The 18,965-nt window shown below is 37.5% G+C and overlaps 3 protein-coding genes and 1 pseudogene across 3 annotated transcripts; 3 read left to right on the forward strand and 1 right to left on the reverse strand.

Annotated features, from left to right (window-relative positions):
• The first annotated feature begins 139 nt into the window (after positions 1–139).
• Positions 140–2,708, forward strand: LOC125826370 (uncharacterized; annotated as a pseudogene).
• A 1,846-nt stretch (positions 2,709–4,554) lies between these two features.
• LOC125826371 (uncharacterized) lies at positions 4,555–8,115 on the forward strand. The gene is made up of 2 exons (XM_049505676.1): positions 4,555–6,702; positions 7,758–8,115. The coding sequence occupies exons 1-2, from the start codon at positions 4,743–4,745 to the stop codon at positions 8,042–8,044; spliced, it is 2,247 nt and encodes a 748-aa protein (XP_049361633.1). The 5' UTR covers positions 4,555–4,742; the 3' UTR covers positions 8,045–8,115.
• Positions 8,116–10,563: 2,448 nt separating this feature from the next.
• LOC125826698 (uncharacterized) lies at positions 10,564–13,616 on the forward strand. Its single transcript, XM_049506048.1, has 4 exons — positions 10,564–11,589; positions 12,218–12,589; positions 12,695–13,213; positions 13,312–13,616. The coding sequence occupies exons 1-4, from the start codon at positions 10,734–10,736 to the stop codon at positions 13,614–13,616; spliced, it is 2,052 nt and encodes a 683-aa protein (XP_049362005.1). The 5' UTR covers positions 10,564–10,733.
• A 4,399-nt stretch (positions 13,617–18,015) lies between these two features.
• LOC125826597 (uncharacterized) lies at positions 18,016–18,348 on the reverse strand. The gene has a single exon (XM_049505948.1). It carries the CDS (start codon positions 18,234–18,236, stop codon positions 18,063–18,065), a length of 174 nt encoding a protein of 57 aa, XP_049361905.1. The 5' UTR covers positions 18,237–18,348; the 3' UTR covers positions 18,016–18,062.
• Positions 18,349–18,965: the final 617 nt, after the last annotated feature.

Here is an 18,965-nt window from a genome sequence, read left to right on the forward strand (position 1 = left end):
CTGAGAAACAGTCAGATATGAGGTTCAAAGAAAACCTTAAAAAATTCTATCATATCCCACTATTTTTCACTAAAAAATTCATGTCGAAGTCCTGATTCATCTTGATTTGCTGACATTTTAAACAGCCTTTAATGTGTGAATTCATCTATGACCAAAGCAAGTAAATAGCTCAAATGATAGTGAAGATGTTTATTAGAAAGAGTAAATCTTGGAAATAGCTTGAAACATAGTGAATGAAACAAATAGATATGGTTGTACCAAAAAGAACAACCTAGACAATACCCAAAGGAAATATATCAAATAGGGAGTATTGAAGCTCTACCATAGACAAAGATTTCAGCTTTAAGCAAGAGATAACCGGCGAAGAGATTGAAACACCATGGGGAAGATAGGTTGCACCATAGATGGAAACTTGAATGACTCGGAATTCAGCCAGCCAATGCCATGGATAGGTGTCTATGTAGCAGCAGCTTCTGCAGCTTGTGCACTGGGGATGGCAATGGATGCTTTTCATGGACTGCGCCACAGAAAATTCTGGTTTCCTTGCAACTTCTTCTCTCTCAACGCTACAACCTTGACGCTACTAGCTGTTGCCACCAAGTTGTCTGTTGATCTAAATACCTCCATGCCTCGTCAACAAGATCAGTTGACAAAACTTAGCAGTGCTGCTCTAATCTGTACGGTAATTGCTAATTTCATGCCTTCTTTAGGTCTCATGGAGAATAAAGAGCTGTTGATGAACATAATGGCTTTGGGAATTTTCGTTATCACAGCCATTGTGAACATTGGCATACAATTAGCTACTGGTGTAATCTATGTTTTCTTCAAAGAGCATATAGCCCTCATGTTTCTCATGCTTGTTTTGCTTCTACTACTGATCTCCTCAGCTGTGACAACACCAACTACAAAGCATTATTTGGACCTGAAATATAAAAAGAAGTACAAGTTAGCAAACAAAGAATGCAACATCATGGATACATGCACAACTGAGAAACTTAAGTACGAATTGATGAAATTTTGGACCATGGCCTATACCTCCTGCCCTCATTTGGTTGGGGGGCGCTTAGTAACATGCACTGCTTCTGGAGTTTTTTGCCTTATGAGCACAGGAATTTATGTTGATGCCATGTTTAGGTCATACATCCTCCATAAGAGCTTCAACTTTTGTAGTGGAGACTCTGAATACAAGTGGTCCACAACCTTGATTCTTGTAACTCACACAGTGGCAATAGGAGTAGGAGCTGTTGCACCAGCTTCTAGATGGTTCAGAGCCATAAATTTTGACTGCCCCAAAAAAGCAAATAATGCCTGCAAAGTCAAGTTGTTCAAAGTGGAGAACTATTGGATCCGTATCCTGCTTCAGTGGAAAGAATGCCCACTGGATTTCAGATATTGTGGTCGGCATGGTAGAAAATTTACTCATAAATCAAAGAACAAACTTCTTGATTTATGTATTTTGGTGCAAATTATGATGGTGTCACTTAGTAAGCTAGTCCAGCTCGTTTCCATTTTCTCTGTAAGCCAGTCACTGATATACTGTCGGAAAGCAATCAAGATGCTAAAATGCAACAGTATGGTGTCAAGTCTCGATACAGGATTGAGGTCCCAAACCAGTTCAAAACCAGCTCTTAGCTGCTATGCTTTACACCTTGAAGGAGAGGAAGCATTAATTGATTTGATGATGCACAGCAACAATGATCTGGTAGATCATTGGATTGGGATAGGGAAAAAGAAGCAGCCTAAACATCTTCTACGACTTCTGGAGAAACTGAAATCATCACCTGGATTCAGAGGAGTGCATAAATTTGATAGTGCCCACATTCCTTCACTAAACTCAGAAAATCCTCCTAATTGTTGGGCTCTCCCTGTAGTGACACTAACAAGCATAGCAATTGCACTTCCAAACATCGACTTTCATTCAATCAAGGAACTAATCAGTTGTGTGCATGAAGGTCTCATGTATATCAAAGTGGTGGAAGATAACCTGGATGCAAGAAAAGACCTCGCAAATATCAGGCGGGCAGCAGAATTAGTGTGGTTAGAAGTTGATTTATGTTACAAGTGGCTGGATGTGGATCTCCGGAAGACAGCCACTGAAAGAAAAAATCCGAAAGACATGCTTGAAGGTCTCTCTGAGAAAGCAAAGCAGAGATTCATTGAATTCAGGAAGAAAGATTCGACTGTTTGTCCAAAGGAATCACCTTCAAAATGGCCTATCAATATGTTGGCAGCCAACAGTATGTACAGAATCTGTCAAACTCTTTTGGTAAGCTCTGATAGCATAGAGTTTGAGAACAGCAAATCATGTTTGATAAACTGTCAACCATGATCACGGACATAACAGGCGCTTGTCTTACCAACCTACAAAGAGTTATGCAATGCCACCATGGCACCATTAAGGAGAGATCAAAAGGTGTCCGATCTGCCATCTTACTTCTCGGAAAAGCAGAGAATATTCTGGAAATTCTTCGTTCATAGCCACTTCCAAGTTCAGTACCAGATCAATTGTCAAAAATTGATCATTGGTGTACACTGAGCAAAGAGGAAGACTACCTCTCCTGCAGTCGTAGTTCAACCTCAAATTGTACTCCAACTTCCCAAAGTTCATCTGACTTGTATCTAACTGTGGACTAAGAAACAAATGCCACCTTGTTTGGATAGTCGTTACATATTGTTTTATAATGTATCATATTATATTGCATTTGTATTGATGTGCTATTTTGATGAATACAATGTTTGGAGAGATTGTATCCTGCCCCTTCGTAACATTATGCTATACATCACCAATTTGAAGGATAAAACATTGTATTTAAACTAACAACACAATACAATATAATAGGTAACAACCATCCAAACAAGCTGTGAAAGTGAAAGAAGAAAAAGGTAGGTTAAGTTCTGTTGCAATAGTAACATATTTGTCAACAGAATCATATTTGTTTCACATCAAATCTCCAGCTTGTTCTCTAAATAGTAACTCAATTACTACTTCCCCTTGAAAATACTAGAGAACCATTCCAACTTAATCAACAGTTAAACAAAATCTACGATGATGAGCTACAATAATTCTGATATTTCTAAGCCATTATTATGGTTCATTGTGTAAGGTAATTATTCAATTGAAATAAGCAATAGTCCTCTAATATAGCACACAAAATAACCTGCAATTTCTATTAATTGGTGAATTCAGTCAAAACTACCATACTAGTCCTCCTTTTTCAGTCTAACGTCGTCTTGAGTGTAGCACTAACAGAAAAAACCTCTTTGAATTACAACATCCCAACCCTATAAGTCTTTCTTACAAGTCATATAGACCTGCCTAGTACTTCAGATAGAAAAACAGAATAGATTATTATGTATGTTGGATCAGGTAAAAGCAAAAAAATTATCTCTAAATAGCACCAAGAAAGTGCTTAAACTGTACACAGACAAAAGTGAACACCAGTGTTACACAACTAGTACATTTCTGAATATTGTCTTCAGTAACCACCTGGTTTATACTATGCCCACAGCATCTACATTCAGGTTCCTAATCTGAAGTCTACTAATGAATTCTATGAGATCCCTATCAACATTACCAAGCAGATCCCAATCTTAATACGAAATCCTATGAAGCTGAGAAAAAAGTAGTGAATTTTATTAGACAGAATTGAACTTGTTCGTAAATTTCATTTAGACATTCGAACCACAGTTACTTTGTATCTTAGGTGTCATCTTCAAACATATAGCCAGACGAATAGTAGTTGAGTATCTTAATATTCAATGAATAGAAAAACTAATTCAACATGACAGAACCCTAAGAAAAGTCATCTATGGTTAGCTGTTTGATCTAGATTTTTTCAAAGGTTGCAATTTCTAGTGATTTTGGAGTCAAAGACGAGAAAAGTCTATTGAAGAAGATGCAGTCTGAAAAGTCAACCCATTTCCTTGTTGGGTGGAAAGGTTTCCCCTTCTTATTTTATTTTTAAAACTAAATAAGGGACTGAATTATGTGAAGGGAATAACAATTCATTGTGGGAAAGACCAGTGGCACCACAAGCTAATAATGAGTAGTAAACCTCAGTTCTTTTCATATTCTTTTTGTTTTTTAAAAGTTAGTACTGTGTATTACACTGGGTAATCAGAGAAGGGAACATTGAAAATTCATCTCACAGTATTACTAATTTGGGACCCATCAAGTGAGCTAATCAACATGGCCTGTACTATACCTATTGTCCCACCTTTGACTAGCAGACAATCCTGGCAACTAGCAACTACTTGGACCCACCATCCCACCCACCCCTATCTAGGGGGTGGGCATCAGATAATAACAATGAAAATAACATACTAGTATATGTCGAGTGTACGCAAACCTTATCTTTTTGGTGAAATAGAGAGGTTGTTTCCAAGAGGCTTCGGAAAATTCTAGACATGCGTGCTTGACTTTAATGCAAAACACATCAGAGGAACCCCTCCAGCAATCAAAACCAATTATAACTCACTAAATTTCAAATAAATAATAATGTTGTTGACTTTTTTAACATCATTCAATAAGTGAAATCATCCATGACGAAATCAAGTAAATGGCATAATTTCAGTGAAGATGTTACCAGAAAGAGTAAATCTTGGAAAACACTGGAAATAGCTTGAAAGAGAGTCAAAGAAACAAATAGATATGATTGCAGCAAAAAACCCAGAGTAGATACACCCCACAAGAAATTCTCAAAATACTCCACCATAGACAAAGATTTCAGATTTGAAACGAGATGGGAAAGATTGGTTGCACCATAGATGGCAGCCTAGATGACTCGAAATACAGCGAGCCGATGCCATGGATCGGTATCTATGTTGCAGCAGCATCTGCAGCTTGTGCACTGGCCATGGCGATTGATGTCCTTCATGGCCTGCGCCGTAGAAAATTATGGTTTCCTTGCAACTTCTTCTCTCTTAACGCTACAACCTTGACGCTCCTAGCTGTTGCCACCAAGATGTCTGTTGATCTAAATACATCCATGCCTCGCCGACAAGATCAGCTGACAAAACTTAGCAGCACTGCTCTAATCTGTACGGTAATTGCTAATTTTTTGCCTTCTTTAGGTCTCATGGAGAATACAGACCTGTTGATGAACATAATGGCTTTGGGGATTTTCGTCATCACGGCCATCGTGAACATTGGCATACAATTAGCTACTGGTGTTATCTATGTTTTCAGCAAAGAGCATATAGCCCTCATGTTTCTTATGCTTATTTTGCTTCTGTTGCTGATCTCCTCAGCCTTGACAATACCAACTACAAAAAGTTATTTGGACCTGAAATATAACAAGAGGTACAAGTTAGCAAACAAAGAATGCAACATCAGCTATACATGCAAAACTCAGAAACTGAAGGACGAACTGATGAGATTATGGACCATGGCCTATACCTCTAGCCCCCACTTTGTCGCGGGACGCTTAGCAACATGCACTGCCTCTGGAGGTTTCTGCCTTCTGAGCACAGTAATTTATGCTCAAGCCATGCTTAGGTCTTACTTTCTCCATTCGAACTTCAGCTTTTGTAGTGGAGAATCTGAATACAAGTGGTCCACAATCTTAATTCTTGTAACTCACACAGTGGCAATAGGAGTAGGAACTATTGCACCAGCTTTTAGATGGTTCATAGCCATAAATTTCCAATGCCCCAAAAAAACAAATAATGCCTGCAAACTCACGTTGTTCAAAGTGGAGAACTACTGGATTCATATACTGCTTAAGTGGAAAGAATGCCCGTTGGATTTCAGAATTTGTGGCCGGCATGGTAGAAAATTCGCTCATAAGACAAAGAACAAACTTCTTGATTTCTGCATTTGGATGCAAATTCTGATGGTGTCACTCAGTAAGGTAGTTCGGGTCATTTCCACTTTCTCTGTGAGTTGGTTACTGATAAGCTGTCAGAAAGCAACCAGGATGCTGAAATGCAAAAATGTGGTGTCTAGTCATGATATAGAATCACAAGCTAGTCTAAAGCCAGATCTTAGCCACTATGTTTTACACCTCGAAGGAGAGGAAGTATTAATTGATTTGATGATGCAAAGCAACTGTGATGTGGTAGACAAATGGATAGGGATGGGGAAAAAGGAGCAACCTAAACATCTAATACGATTTTTAGAGAAAGTGAAGTCATCACCTGGATTCAGGGGAGTGCACGAATTCGACCATGCTAAAATTCCTTCTTTAGACACGGAAGAACCTCCTAATTGCTGGGCTCTTCCTATAGTGACACTGACAAGCATTGCAATTGCACTTCCAGACATTGATTTCCACTTAATCAAGGAATTAATAAGGAGTGTGTATGAAGGTCTCATGTACGTCAAACTTGTTGAAGAGAACCTGGATAGCAGAAAAGACCTAGTATACATCAGGAAGGCGGCAGAGTTAGTGTGGGTAGAAGTTGACTTATGTTACAAGTGGCTGGACATCGATCTCCGCAAAGCTGCCACTGAAGGACAAAATCCAAAAGGTGTGCTTGAAGGACTCTCTGAGAAAGCAAAGCAGAGATTCGTCGAATTCAGAAAGAAAGATCCAAATGCTTGTTTAAAGGATTCACCTTCAAATTGGCCTACCAATATGTTGGCAGCAAACTGTATGTACAGAGTATGTCAAACTCTTCTGCAAAGTTCTGATAGCAAAGCCTTTGAGAACAGCAAAACCATGTTTGACAGATTGTCAACAATGATTGCGGATATAACAAGTGCTTGTCTTACCAACCTTGATAGAGTTATATCCATGCAATGCCACCATGGCACCATTGAAGAGAGAGCAGCAGGTGTCCGCTCTGCCATCTTGCTTCTGGGGAAAGCAGAGAGTTTTCTGCATATTCTTCGTTCACAGACACTCCCAAGTTCAGCACCAGATCAATTGGGAAAAATTGATCATTGGCGCTCACATAGCAAAGAGGTAGATTACCTCTCCTGTAGTAGTAGCTCACCCTCAAATTTTTCTCCAACTTCCCAAAGTTCGTCTGACTTGTATCTAACTGTGGACTAAGAAGCAAATGCCTGAAAGTGGAAAAAGAATAAAGATGCTGCTTAAGTTCTATTGCAATAGTACCATATTTGTTTATTTTTATGCTTTGTAAGATACAACTGAAATTTATTTGTTTCACATCAAGACTCTAGCTTGTTTTATAAATAAAAACACCTTGAAGGAGAGGAAGCTTTAATTGATTTGATGATGCAAAGCAACAGTGGTCTGGTAGATCATTGGATTGGGATAGGGAAAAAGAAGCAGCCTAAACATCTTCTACGACTTCTGGAGAAACTGAAATCATCACCTGGATTCAGAGGAGTGCATGAATTTGATAGTGCTCACATTCCTTCGCCTAACTAGGAAGATCCTCCTAATTGCTGGGCTCTCTCAGTAGTGACACTAACAAGCGTAGCAATTGCACTTCCAAACATCAACTTTCATTCAATCAAGGAACTCATCAGGTGTGTGAATGAAGGTCTCATGTACATCAAAGTAGCGGAAGATAACCTGGATGCAAGAAAAGACCTCGCAAATATCAGGCGGGCAGCAGAATTAGTGTGGTTAGATGTTGATCTATGTTACAAGTGGCTGGATGTGGATCTCCAGAAGACAGCCACTGAAGGACAAAATCCAAAAGACATGCTTGAAGGTCTCTCTGAGAAAGCAAAGCAGAGATTCATCGAATTCAGAAAGAAAGATTTGACTGTTTGTCCAAAGGAATCACCTTCAAAATGGCCTACCAATATGTTGGTTCAACCATGATCACGGACATAACAGGCGCTTGTCTTACAAACCTACAAAGAGTTGTGCAATGCCACCATGGCACCATTAAGGAGAGATCAAAAGGTGTCCGTTCTGCCATCTTACTTATCGGAAAAGCAGAGAATATTCTGGAAATTCTTCATTCACAGCCACTTCCAAGTTCAGCACCAGATCAATTGGCGAAAATTGATCATTGGTGTACAATTAGCAAAGGAGACTACCTCTCCTGCGGTAGTAGTTTAACCTCAAATTGTACTCCAACTTCCCAAAGTTCATTTGACTTGTATCTAGCAGTGGACTGAGAAGTAAATGCCTGACATCTTGTTTGGATGGTTGTTACATATTGTTTCATATTGTATTGCATTATATTGTAGTGTGTTGTATTGTTTTGATGAATACAACATTTAGATAGATTGTATCGTTTCTTGTCACTACATAATGTCATACATCAGCAATTTGAGGATTAACCTACAAGAACGGTAGGGTGAAGGATAAAATAGGATTATCACATAATAAGCAAAGACAAAATGAGAAAAAGAAAAAAAAAGAGAAGGTAACGATGCAATCACACCAAATCGGTCTTGACATAAAATGAGTCTTTGTCATTACATAACGTTCAAGTAACAATCAAAACAAACATTGTAAAAACTAACACAACACAATACAATAGATCACAATCATCCAAACAAAATCTTTGATTAAAAAGGTATGCTAAGTTCTGTTGCAGTAGTATCATATTTGAAAAAGTGGTTTACATGAAATAACATGATGCAAGAAAACTAACCTGCAACACTGTCTTTTTGGCTGCTAAATTGGTCTTAGAGATTGCCAAGTTTTCCTCTACTTGGTCTAATATTTGCTTGTGCTCTTTGAATTCTGCATTAGCCTTATTGTCCTACCCTACTTGTATAGCTCACATAAGAAAACAAACTATTTCGATATAGTAAGATATTTGTATGTTGAGAAGTTAAGACTAGAGTAGTTAGAAAGTTTGTATGTTTTTTGTAGTTTAGTTAGTCCCTAATTTATTCAATATAGTTTTCAGTTGAATCACTTTGAATGTTGTTGGTAAACTTAGCTTTGATCTATGAAAATCCTTATAAATAATTATTCTTTTTGGAACCTCAGGAAATCCGTAGTCGCTATCCTTCCAGTGACAGCATGTGAACCAATAGTAAACCGCGCAAGGCTAACCCGTTGCGACAAGCTTAATTGAGAAGGCCTTGGTAGGAGATATTGATCTCTGGCTACCCTTGTGGGATACACCTAGTGCACCAATTCAGACACCCTTACGGGTCCTTATAAATAGTTACAATAGGCATTATGTTGAATGAAAAATCAAAATTATCTTCACTCTTGCATTTTCTATTCTTCATTTTTCTTAATTATGTATGCTTTACGTTTGTGAATATTTACTAGCTTACTCGCTACAAATGATATAGAGACGACGAACTTACACCTCGCTTTAAGTTGCAATGCTCAATATATTCACTGATAGACCAATGTGAACTTCATTTAGATATTGGAACTACACACTAAATCTTATGTGTCATCTACAAACATATAGCCAGAGAAATAATAGCTGAATGAGTGTCTTAAAATTCAGTAAATAGAAAAACTAATTCAACATGACAGAACCCTAAGAAAAGTAATCCATGGTTGGCTGTTTGATCTAGATTTATTCATAAGTCCAATATCCAATGTTGTTGGAGTCAAAGACAAGAAAAGTCTACTGAAGAAGATGCAGACTGAAAAGTCAAACTATTTCCTTGGATAGTTGTTATTGCAGGGGTGGGTGGAGGGGTTTCCCCTTTTTAATTTTTTTAATTTTAAATTTTAATTATTTATTACTAAATAAGGAACTGAATTATGTGAAGGGGATAACAAAAATTGAAACTACACTTACCGTGGAAAAGACTAGTAGTACTACTACAAGCTAATAAATAAGTAGTAAACCTTAGTTCTTTTCACGAACTTATTTTTTAAGAGTTAGTACTATACACTTCACTGGGTAATCAGAGAAGGGAACATTGAAAACAGTGTTACTAAACTGTAATAATGGGGTGAATTGATTTGGGAAGTAAAAAGTTCTTTTTATAAAAATTACGTATAAGAAAAGCAAAATTCAAGGAGGCGGCCCTCAGTTCCCGCGCACCAAAAAGTACTCCCTCTATCCCATCCGTGTAAAGAGTCATTCTTGGGTCATCAGCTTGGCTGCATTAGGGGAGTGGGGGGAATAAGTTCTCTTTTATAATACTTCATTTATTCATACTTGTTACAGTTGAATTTGACTCGCTCATTAAAAAAATAATGATTGACATGACTATTTTAGTACACTACCACATTATCCATATTAATTGATGTATAGTATGAGATCATGAAAAATGATTTGGGATTAAGTAATTAATGTTAAGAATAAAACATGTAAAGAATAATTTGATATATTAAAAGCAATAAGTAAAAGTAAAAATGAACTGAGGGAGTACCTTACTAAACAATCAGTGGTCTGTTGCACCCATCAAGTGAGCAAATCAACGTGGTCCAAGTTTGTATTAGACCTACTATTGTCCCACCTTTGACTTTCAGACAATCTTGGCAACCAATTGGGGACCCCCATGACATAGGCGCTTCAGATAGACTTCAAAAATTTCTAAACATGTGCTTGACTTTAATATAATAAACACATCAGAGGAACCACTCCAGCAACCAAAGCCAATAATACTCACCAGATTTCAAATAAATAATCATGTCAGCGTCCATCTTGCTAACATTCTAATATCATTCACAAAGTGAAATCATCCATGACAAAATCAAGTAAGTGGCCAAATTTCAGTGGAGATGCTACCAGAAAAAGTAAATCTTGGAAATAGCTTGAAAGAGAGTCAAAGAAACAAATAGATATGGCTGCAGCTAAATACCCAGAGTAGAAACACCCCCCTCAAGAAATCCTCAAATACTCCACATACACAAAGATTTCAGATTTGAAACGAGATGGGAAAGATTGGTTGCACCATAGATGGCAACCTGGATGACTCAAAATTCAGCGAGCCGATGCCATGGATCGGTATCTATGTTGCAGCAGCATCTGCAGCTTGTGCACTGGCCATGGCGATTGATGTCCTTCATGGCCTGCGCCATAGAAAATTTTGGTTTCCTTGCAACTTCTTCTCTCTTAATGCTACAACATTGACGCTCCTAGCTGTTGCCACCAAGTTGTCTGTTGATCTAAATACATCCATGCCTCACCGACAAGATCAGCTGACAAAACTTAGCAGTGCTGCTCTACTCTGTACGGTAATTGCTAATTTTTTTCCTTCCTTGGGTCAAATGGAGAATAAAGAGTTGTTGATGAACATAGTGGCTTTGGGGATTTTCATCATCACGGCCATCGTGAACATTGGCATACAATTAGCTACTGGTGTTATCTATGTTTTCTGCAAAGAGCATATAGCCCTCATGTTTCTTATGCTTATTTTGCTTCTGTTACTGATCTCCTCAGCCTTGACAATGCCAACTACAAAGTGTTATTTGGACCTGAAATATAACAACAGTTACAAGTTAGCTAATAAAGAACGCAACATCAGCTATAAATGCAAAACTCAGAAACTGAAGGACGAACTGATGATATTATGGACCATGGCCTATACCTCTAGCCCCCACTTTGTCGCAGGGCGCTTAGCAACATGCACTGCCTCTGGAGGTTTCTGCCTTCTGAGCACAGTAATTTATGCTCAAGCCATGCTTAGGTCTTACTTTCTTCATTCGAGCTTAAGCTTTTGTAGTGGAGACTCTGAATACAAGTGGTCCATAACCTTGATTCTTGTAACTCACACAGTGGCAATCAGGGGCGAATTTAAGGGTAAAAATTGGGTCACTCGAACCCGTGGTCATCCCACAAAACTCGATATATTATTTGTATAATTTTTAAAATATACTAAATATTAAATAAAGGAACCCATGATCACAAATGATTGGATGGCTCACTGGTTCAAGGGTTGGTTTTTGATTGTGAGGTTGAGGGTTCGATTCCTAGAGAGGACCTCTTTTTAAAATCAATTAAAAAGCACCATTGTTTGTTATTTTTTTGAAAAAAAACCATTTTCTTTTTATAAAGTGTACTTTTTAAATTTCTTGATATGCGAAATTGCATATATATATTTTTTATAAATGGTTTCTTTTAATAATTCTTTTTCAATCAATAATTCATATAAAAATGCATTTAATTTTTCTTGTGACATAATACTCGAGATTTATCAAACTTCTAATAATTTTTTCCTTTAATATTATTTTTTCCCGAAAATCGTATTTAATAGTTTTCTTATGAAAAACCTATAATCTATTATTGTTATATTAAATGAGCCCCTCAAATTTGTGAGACTAAAATGGTTGCCCTTTTCTTAAGGGGCAGAGTCACCCCTGACAATGGTGCACCTGTCTTTTTGAAATCTTGAATTCGCCTCTGGTGGCAATAGGAGTGGGAACTATTGCACCAGCTTTTAGATGGTTCATAGCCATAAATTTCCGCTGCCCCCAAAAAACAAATAATGCCTGCAAACTCACGTTGTTCAAAGTGGAGAACTACTGGATCCATACACTGCTAAAGTGGAAAGAATGTTTGTTGGATTTCAGAATTTGTGGCCGGCATGGTAGAAAATTCATTCATAAAACAAGGAACAAACTTCTCGATTTCTGCATTTGGATACAAATTCTGATGGTGTCACTCAGTAAGGTAGTTCGGGTCATTTCCACTTGCTCTGTGAGTTGGTTACTGATAAGCTGTCACAAAGCAACCAGGATGCTGAAATGCAAAAATGTGGTGTGGAGTCATGATATAGAGTCACAAGCTAGTCTAAAGCCAGATCTTAGGCACTATGTTTTACACCTTTAAGGAGAGGAAGTATTAATTGATTTGATGATGCAAAGCAACTGTGATGTGGTGGACAAATGGATAGGGATGGGGAAAAAGGAGCAGCCTAAACATCTAATACAATTTTTGGAGAAAGTGAAGGCATCACCTGGATTCAGGGGAGTGCACGAATTCGACCATGCTAAAATTCCATCTTTAGACTCAGAAGAACCTCCTAATTGCTGGGCTCTTCCTATAGTGACACTAACAAGCATTGCAATTGCACTTCCAGACATTGGTTTCCACTTAATCGAGGAATTAATAAGGAGTGTGTATGAAGGTTTCATGTACATCAAACTTGTTGAAGAGAACCTGGATAGCAGAAATGACCTAGTATACATCAGGAAGGCAGCAGAGTTAGTGTGGGTAGAAGTTGACTTATGTTACAAGTGGCTGGACGTCGATCTCCGCAAAGCTGCCACTGAAGGACAGAATCCAAAAGGCGTGCTTGAAGGACTCTCTGAGAAAGCAAAGGAAAGATTCATCGAATTCAGAAAGAAAGATCCAAATGCTTGTATAAAGGGTTCGCCTTCAACATGGCCTCCCAATATGTTGGCAGCCAACTGTATGTACAGAGTGTGTAAACTCTTCTGCAAAGTTCTGATAGCAGGGTGTTTGAGAACAGCAAATCCATGTTTGACAGATTGTCAACCATGATTGCAGATATAACAGGTGCTTGTCTTACCAACCTTGATAAAGTTATATCCATGCGATGCCACCATGGCACCATTGAAGAGAGAGCAGCAGGTGTCCGCTCTGCCATCTTACTTCTGGGGAAAGCAGAGAGTGTTCTGCATATTCTTTGTTCACAGTCACTTCCAAGTTCAGCACCAGATCAATTGGAAAAAATTGATCATTGGCGCTCACATAGCAAAGAGGTAGACAACCTCTCCTGCAGTAGTAGCTCACCCTCAAATTGTTCTCTAACTTCCCAAAGTTCATCGGACTTGTATCTAACTGTGGACTAAGAAGCAAATGCCTGGAAGTGGAGAAAGAAAAAAGATGCTGCTTATGTTCTATTGCAATAGTATCATATTTGTTTATTTTTATTTTATGTAAGATACAACCGAAATTTATTTGTTTCACATCAAGACTCTAGCTTGTTCTCTAAATAATAACTCCATCACAATTTTCCCTATGAAAATAACATAGAAATGTTCCAACTCAATCCAGTGTCAAAATCTGCAGTGATGATCATGACCTACAATAGTTCAGTTAATTTTTTTGAAACTGAATAGTTCAGTTATTTCATTGCCAAATTCTGTTTATTTGTGTAAGCCTGTAAGGTAATAATTATTTATGCAAGCAATACTCCTGTATACACGGTACACAATGTGAGCATCTAGAGAGTTTAGCCTCCTGATACATGACTTTACAAAAAGGCATGCAGTCATCTATGTAATTGGCACATCATACTTGCTCAAAAATATCACAAAAACAAAAAACTTGAAAATTATTCTAATGGTACAAAAATATTTTCCAACCCTTCAAGCAATTTTCTGTATCCTAATGAATACAAAAGACTGACTTCCACTAAGCAGTAAGAATTTAAATCAGTTATGAGTTTATAACTATTCCCAGTGAGGCAAGAGTTTTATGATGAAGATAAAGTGTTGTGCTAAACAATAATTTAGTTTAAGGTTAAATAATATCCTCCTATCTAAAATAACTACCAACCAATTTCCCAGTCAAGTGCGAAGTTGGAAAATTCCACACCATACCCTGGAAATTACTGAAGATGCCAAAAAACATCCCTTTTCCTCAAAGCTGAAGATCCACATCACAGTGCGAGCACCAAAAGACCAAGAAACAACAGACTCAACAGCGCATAACTGGACACCGCCCTCTCCTAATATAACTTTTATTTTATGGTCTACCCCTCCATCCTACAAACAAAATCAAGTGGGTGTGTGTGGTAAACAAAAGAAAACAGAAGCAGAGAAGAAAAATAGAGATAGTACCAAATATAGAGGAGCACTCAGCGGCTATCAACGTGCATAATCAAATATTTATCAAGTTTCAGGAACCAAGAGGTCCCATCAGTTAGATCATCGAAGAACATAAGCATCTGGAATAACACAGAAGCACACTTTACACACTTTTAAAGAAGAGATTGCACATAATTGAGAACTTACATAAGAACAGCAGTTTAAAGAAAGCTTCGAGACATGAAAAGAAAATATTCAACACCTATTAGAATACAGAAGATGGAGGAGCATGCTCTGCATCTTTCCCAACACAGAGACGGTTAGCAAAACAATTATTCCATTAGGACCACTTGCACCCTTGAGTCAAATCTAAAATACCCAACCATATCCTTGAGACCACTCCAAGGAAGAATCCACCAAACCAAGCAAGAACCCGAAGAAGTCTAAGAAGAGAGACAAGACATCAAATCCAAACAGATTGCTCCACGATCTAGCCTGCTAGTGCCACATAGGGACTCATTTGCATCAACATAGAGAAGGTTATTTTATTAGTAAAAAAGGACAGAATTCCTTTAGCAATGTTGTTGTTTTTTGAACAGGTAACATTTTTGTGTATTAATAACAAAACTGAACGAAGGGTGTGTAGTCCCCCATATTTACATCCAGATGAGCAAAAACAAACATGCTCCTAGTCCTTAATCTTCTCATAAAGAATCGATCAGATCATAAACTGATTCTAACTCCTCCATTAAGCTATGTTTACACCAAAAAAAAGAAAAGCCCTAAACATTTCATCTTTAGTTTCTGTATACTAATGGCTTTGTCTTCAAAACAAACTTGATTTTTTTTCTCCCCACACAGTCCACCAAAAGCAAGCTGGGACAATTTTCCATCTCTCTTTCTGATTGGGGGGATTGGTATCACTGTTCCAGCAATGTTTTTATTTTTGACAAGGTAAACTAATTTCATTTATAATGGGATGAGAACTCTGGTATACAAGTGGTATCCCAAGAAGTACAAAACCTATGTAGCGATAATAGACACCCAATCTTCCATACATAGTGGAATCTCATGGGTGCACCAAAAAGAAAGAATCTGACTAGAGGTTGTTGTTCCTCAAATGTACAAAATCGTTCTGTTCCTTCAAAAGCGATCCTGTTTCTCTTTTTCCATACAATAAATGGGTGCTAGTGGGGTGATATCCCACACCTTCTGGTTTCTCCTCATTCTTCTAAATGTTCAGTTGAACAGGCTCCCTCACGGTGCATGCACCACCCATTGAAGTCCGAACCATCTAAAGGTGTTCAATCAAAAGAACAAGCGAGATACTCAATGACAATGTAAAAGGAGGTGGTCCACACCCGAGCTCTTACACATAAAACACCAACTGGTATATGTTATACTCCTCTTCATCAAGTTTCAGCTGTCAAAACCGCTACCAGGTTCCAGTCAAGTCAAGAAACACACCTTCTGAGCACCCTGGATATCTAAATTGATAGATGTGGAAAGGAAAGAGTCCTCATTCTTTAAAACTGCTCCAATCCAGATGGGGTCTCACAAACTGAGTGCAGAAATAACTCTCAAGAGTGTCTGGTCATAAACAATAGGAATTGAAGCTTTAAGCAAGGTTTGCATCACCAACCTCGTCCCACTCATTGTAAAACTAGTTCACAAATGGACAGCTAATAAGTAGATAGCAATGCCTAAATCAAAGCTGAGAATCATTTTGAGTACCTACTTTTGCAATTTTTTCAACCAAAGGATCAATAAGTTTTCCAAACTACCAGACACCAATTAGTACTTTGAAGAAGTAAATTAAGCTTATGTTACACTCACCCCTTCATAAAATCAACTATTTCCTGCACACAAATGTTCGCTTTTTTACCAGAAAATCATTCTATCAAACATTAACGGTAAGTTTAATGCTTGATGACATGGATCCTAATGAAGCATTTTCAATCAATCTTAATGATCGCAAATGCTTCAATAACACAACTACACAAGTAGCATAAAACACTGTCAGCTAGGATCATTGCTGATCCTAACCGCAAGCATACACATTTCCAGAGAAGTTATTAATCTGTTCCCTTCACTGTTTCATCACATAAGTTGTTTCAATAGCCACTTCTTTCCTGTTCAGGACACATTGCATATCTAAATTACTTGTTAGGAATTTTGCTGATATATTTTCTGCTTAATCTCCACTGAAGAAAAAGTTGGATAAGTAAATCCTGAAAACTGATGCTCATAGCAGATATCTGACTGTGAATGAGGGCGTTGAAAGATTACGAACACTTCTGCATGACTTAATTATCACTAAATGCAATAAATCGTTAAATTCATTCTATCCCCTTGCACTTTTATGTTGATATAGAAGATTAGAGGTATCAATCGAGAATGAGATTTTTTCTGTTGTCAGCAATAACTGTAGTACATCAACAGGATATAAAATTAGGGGAAAATGTAGTTACCGTTTGCCAAGCAAAATACAACTTGAAATACTCATAACCAGATGAAGTTCCTTAGATCAGTGCTAACACAAGTTGCAAATATTTTGATTCTGTTATTGGTTGTATAGTCTTGGAAGTCATCATATCGGCAGGGAAATGATTCAGTCAGAGACTCGCACAACAATTGAAATATGTCAATCACAAAAACGCCATACTCAACTTGTTAAAAGAATGGGCTTTAGAACCAGACCTCCCTGTTAGTGGAATAGAGGTCTGCTTTCTACACATCTGTTTGTGTTTCCTTTCTATTTATTTAATAAACTTTGGCTAGCTGGAGGTGAAATAAGATGCATAAACTGTGATTATTAAAGAGGAAATTCCATCCATTTAAAAAAAAAAAACACATCCAAAGGGAATACTACTGCATGTAATCTCATCTAACAATTACATCAGCTGGTCTTATCCCTACAATCATTTATCCCTTTCACAAATCGTGTTCATCTCAGTGTATTCTGATATTTGACAGCCAACAAATGAGATATAGGCTCATCGAAATTCGCCAAACTCTCATATTTCACAAATCTCCTAACCATTGTCTTTATTATTCACTGGAAAATTTCCATCTAAAGTTTATTCTCTCAATCAACAACGCCTCAATACCAAACTCAACTTTATAAATCCGTATTCACTGCAAAATTCAGCTCTATTTCATTCCTATATTACTTTTGTATGCACAGATATAAAAGTAAAAAGACATAATTTTTCCTTTGTTTCCACCACCAAAAAAGAGATAGCAATAAAAGGAACATCAATCATATCAAAACAACTGAAGCAAAATCACATTTCACTGATAAATCGTATAGATAAAAACATTGACAAAATTCAGTAAACTTCCTCAAATTCCCAAAACTCACCCTCCCAAAAAAAACTCTAATTTGCTAACCCCCTTCCCACCCACCCCACACCCGCCATAGAGGTTAAAATTCAAACACTAAGCACGTGGTGAATGACCAAACGACGCCGTAACGAACCGGTACTAATTATCATCGTCCCTCTTCTTCGGTTTGCGATAATTCTCTTCAAAATGCTTGGCGATAACAACTCCAGTGTTGACGAGCTTCTGGATATTGGGAACGTTGTAGTTTTGGGCCAAGTAGATACCCAAACCCGTACCCATAGCAAACGAAAATGTGCTTCTGAAAAACCCCATTGAAGATCAAAATTGTTTGTGTTTTCTTCTTCAATTAACCTTTTTTGGGTTCGATTTGAATGGAATCAAGGGTTTTACAGCAGTTAGGATTTTGTTAATTCTTTGAGGCTTTGGATTTTGGAGAATTATATAAAGGTTTGCGTTTGCAAATTTGGCCCCTTCTCCAAGGTTCTTGCTGTCTTGCGGAGCAGGGAATGTGGGACCCGTATTGTTTTCCCGGGTTTTGGGTTAGGGAATAGTCCAGAAACTTCTAATGGGCTTTACGGCCCAGCAATTGTGAGACTTACAACTTATAATGGCCCAATTCAAATGGGACCGAGGGGGAAGAAAGAGGCCCAATGTCGTTCCTTTGTGCTCTTAAAATTGACTGGTTTTTAATTTTTGCTCCACCTATCTCATATATTTAATTTTTTGTTTCTATTGCTTATTTAAAAAAAAGTTAATGGAGAAGTATTTTTATTTATGCATACTTGCTTCGTTTGGCAAAAAGCTTTTGTAACATTAATAGAGTTTATTATCTTCTGAAACTAAACTTTTTGTTCGATATAAATTATGTATGAATTAAGTTATCTGACATAATATTTGTAGTATTTTATCTAAATTTGTTATAGTGTTTAAAAAGTGAAGTTCAATATTTTTATAGACATGTGCTTTATTCCTTTTTAGTTGAATAGCGCGCGTGTTTTTTTGGAGTTTGATGTGTTTTTGGCCATTTTGTGTAGGGGTGTA

This window comes from Solanum verrucosum, unplaced genomic scaffold (assembly GCF_900185275.1).
Source record: "Solanum verrucosum unplaced genomic scaffold, falcon-dt-bn FXZP01000060.1, whole genome shotgun sequence".
In the NCBI taxonomy this organism is placed as follows: domain Eukaryota; kingdom Viridiplantae; phylum Streptophyta; class Magnoliopsida; order Solanales; family Solanaceae; genus Solanum; species Solanum verrucosum.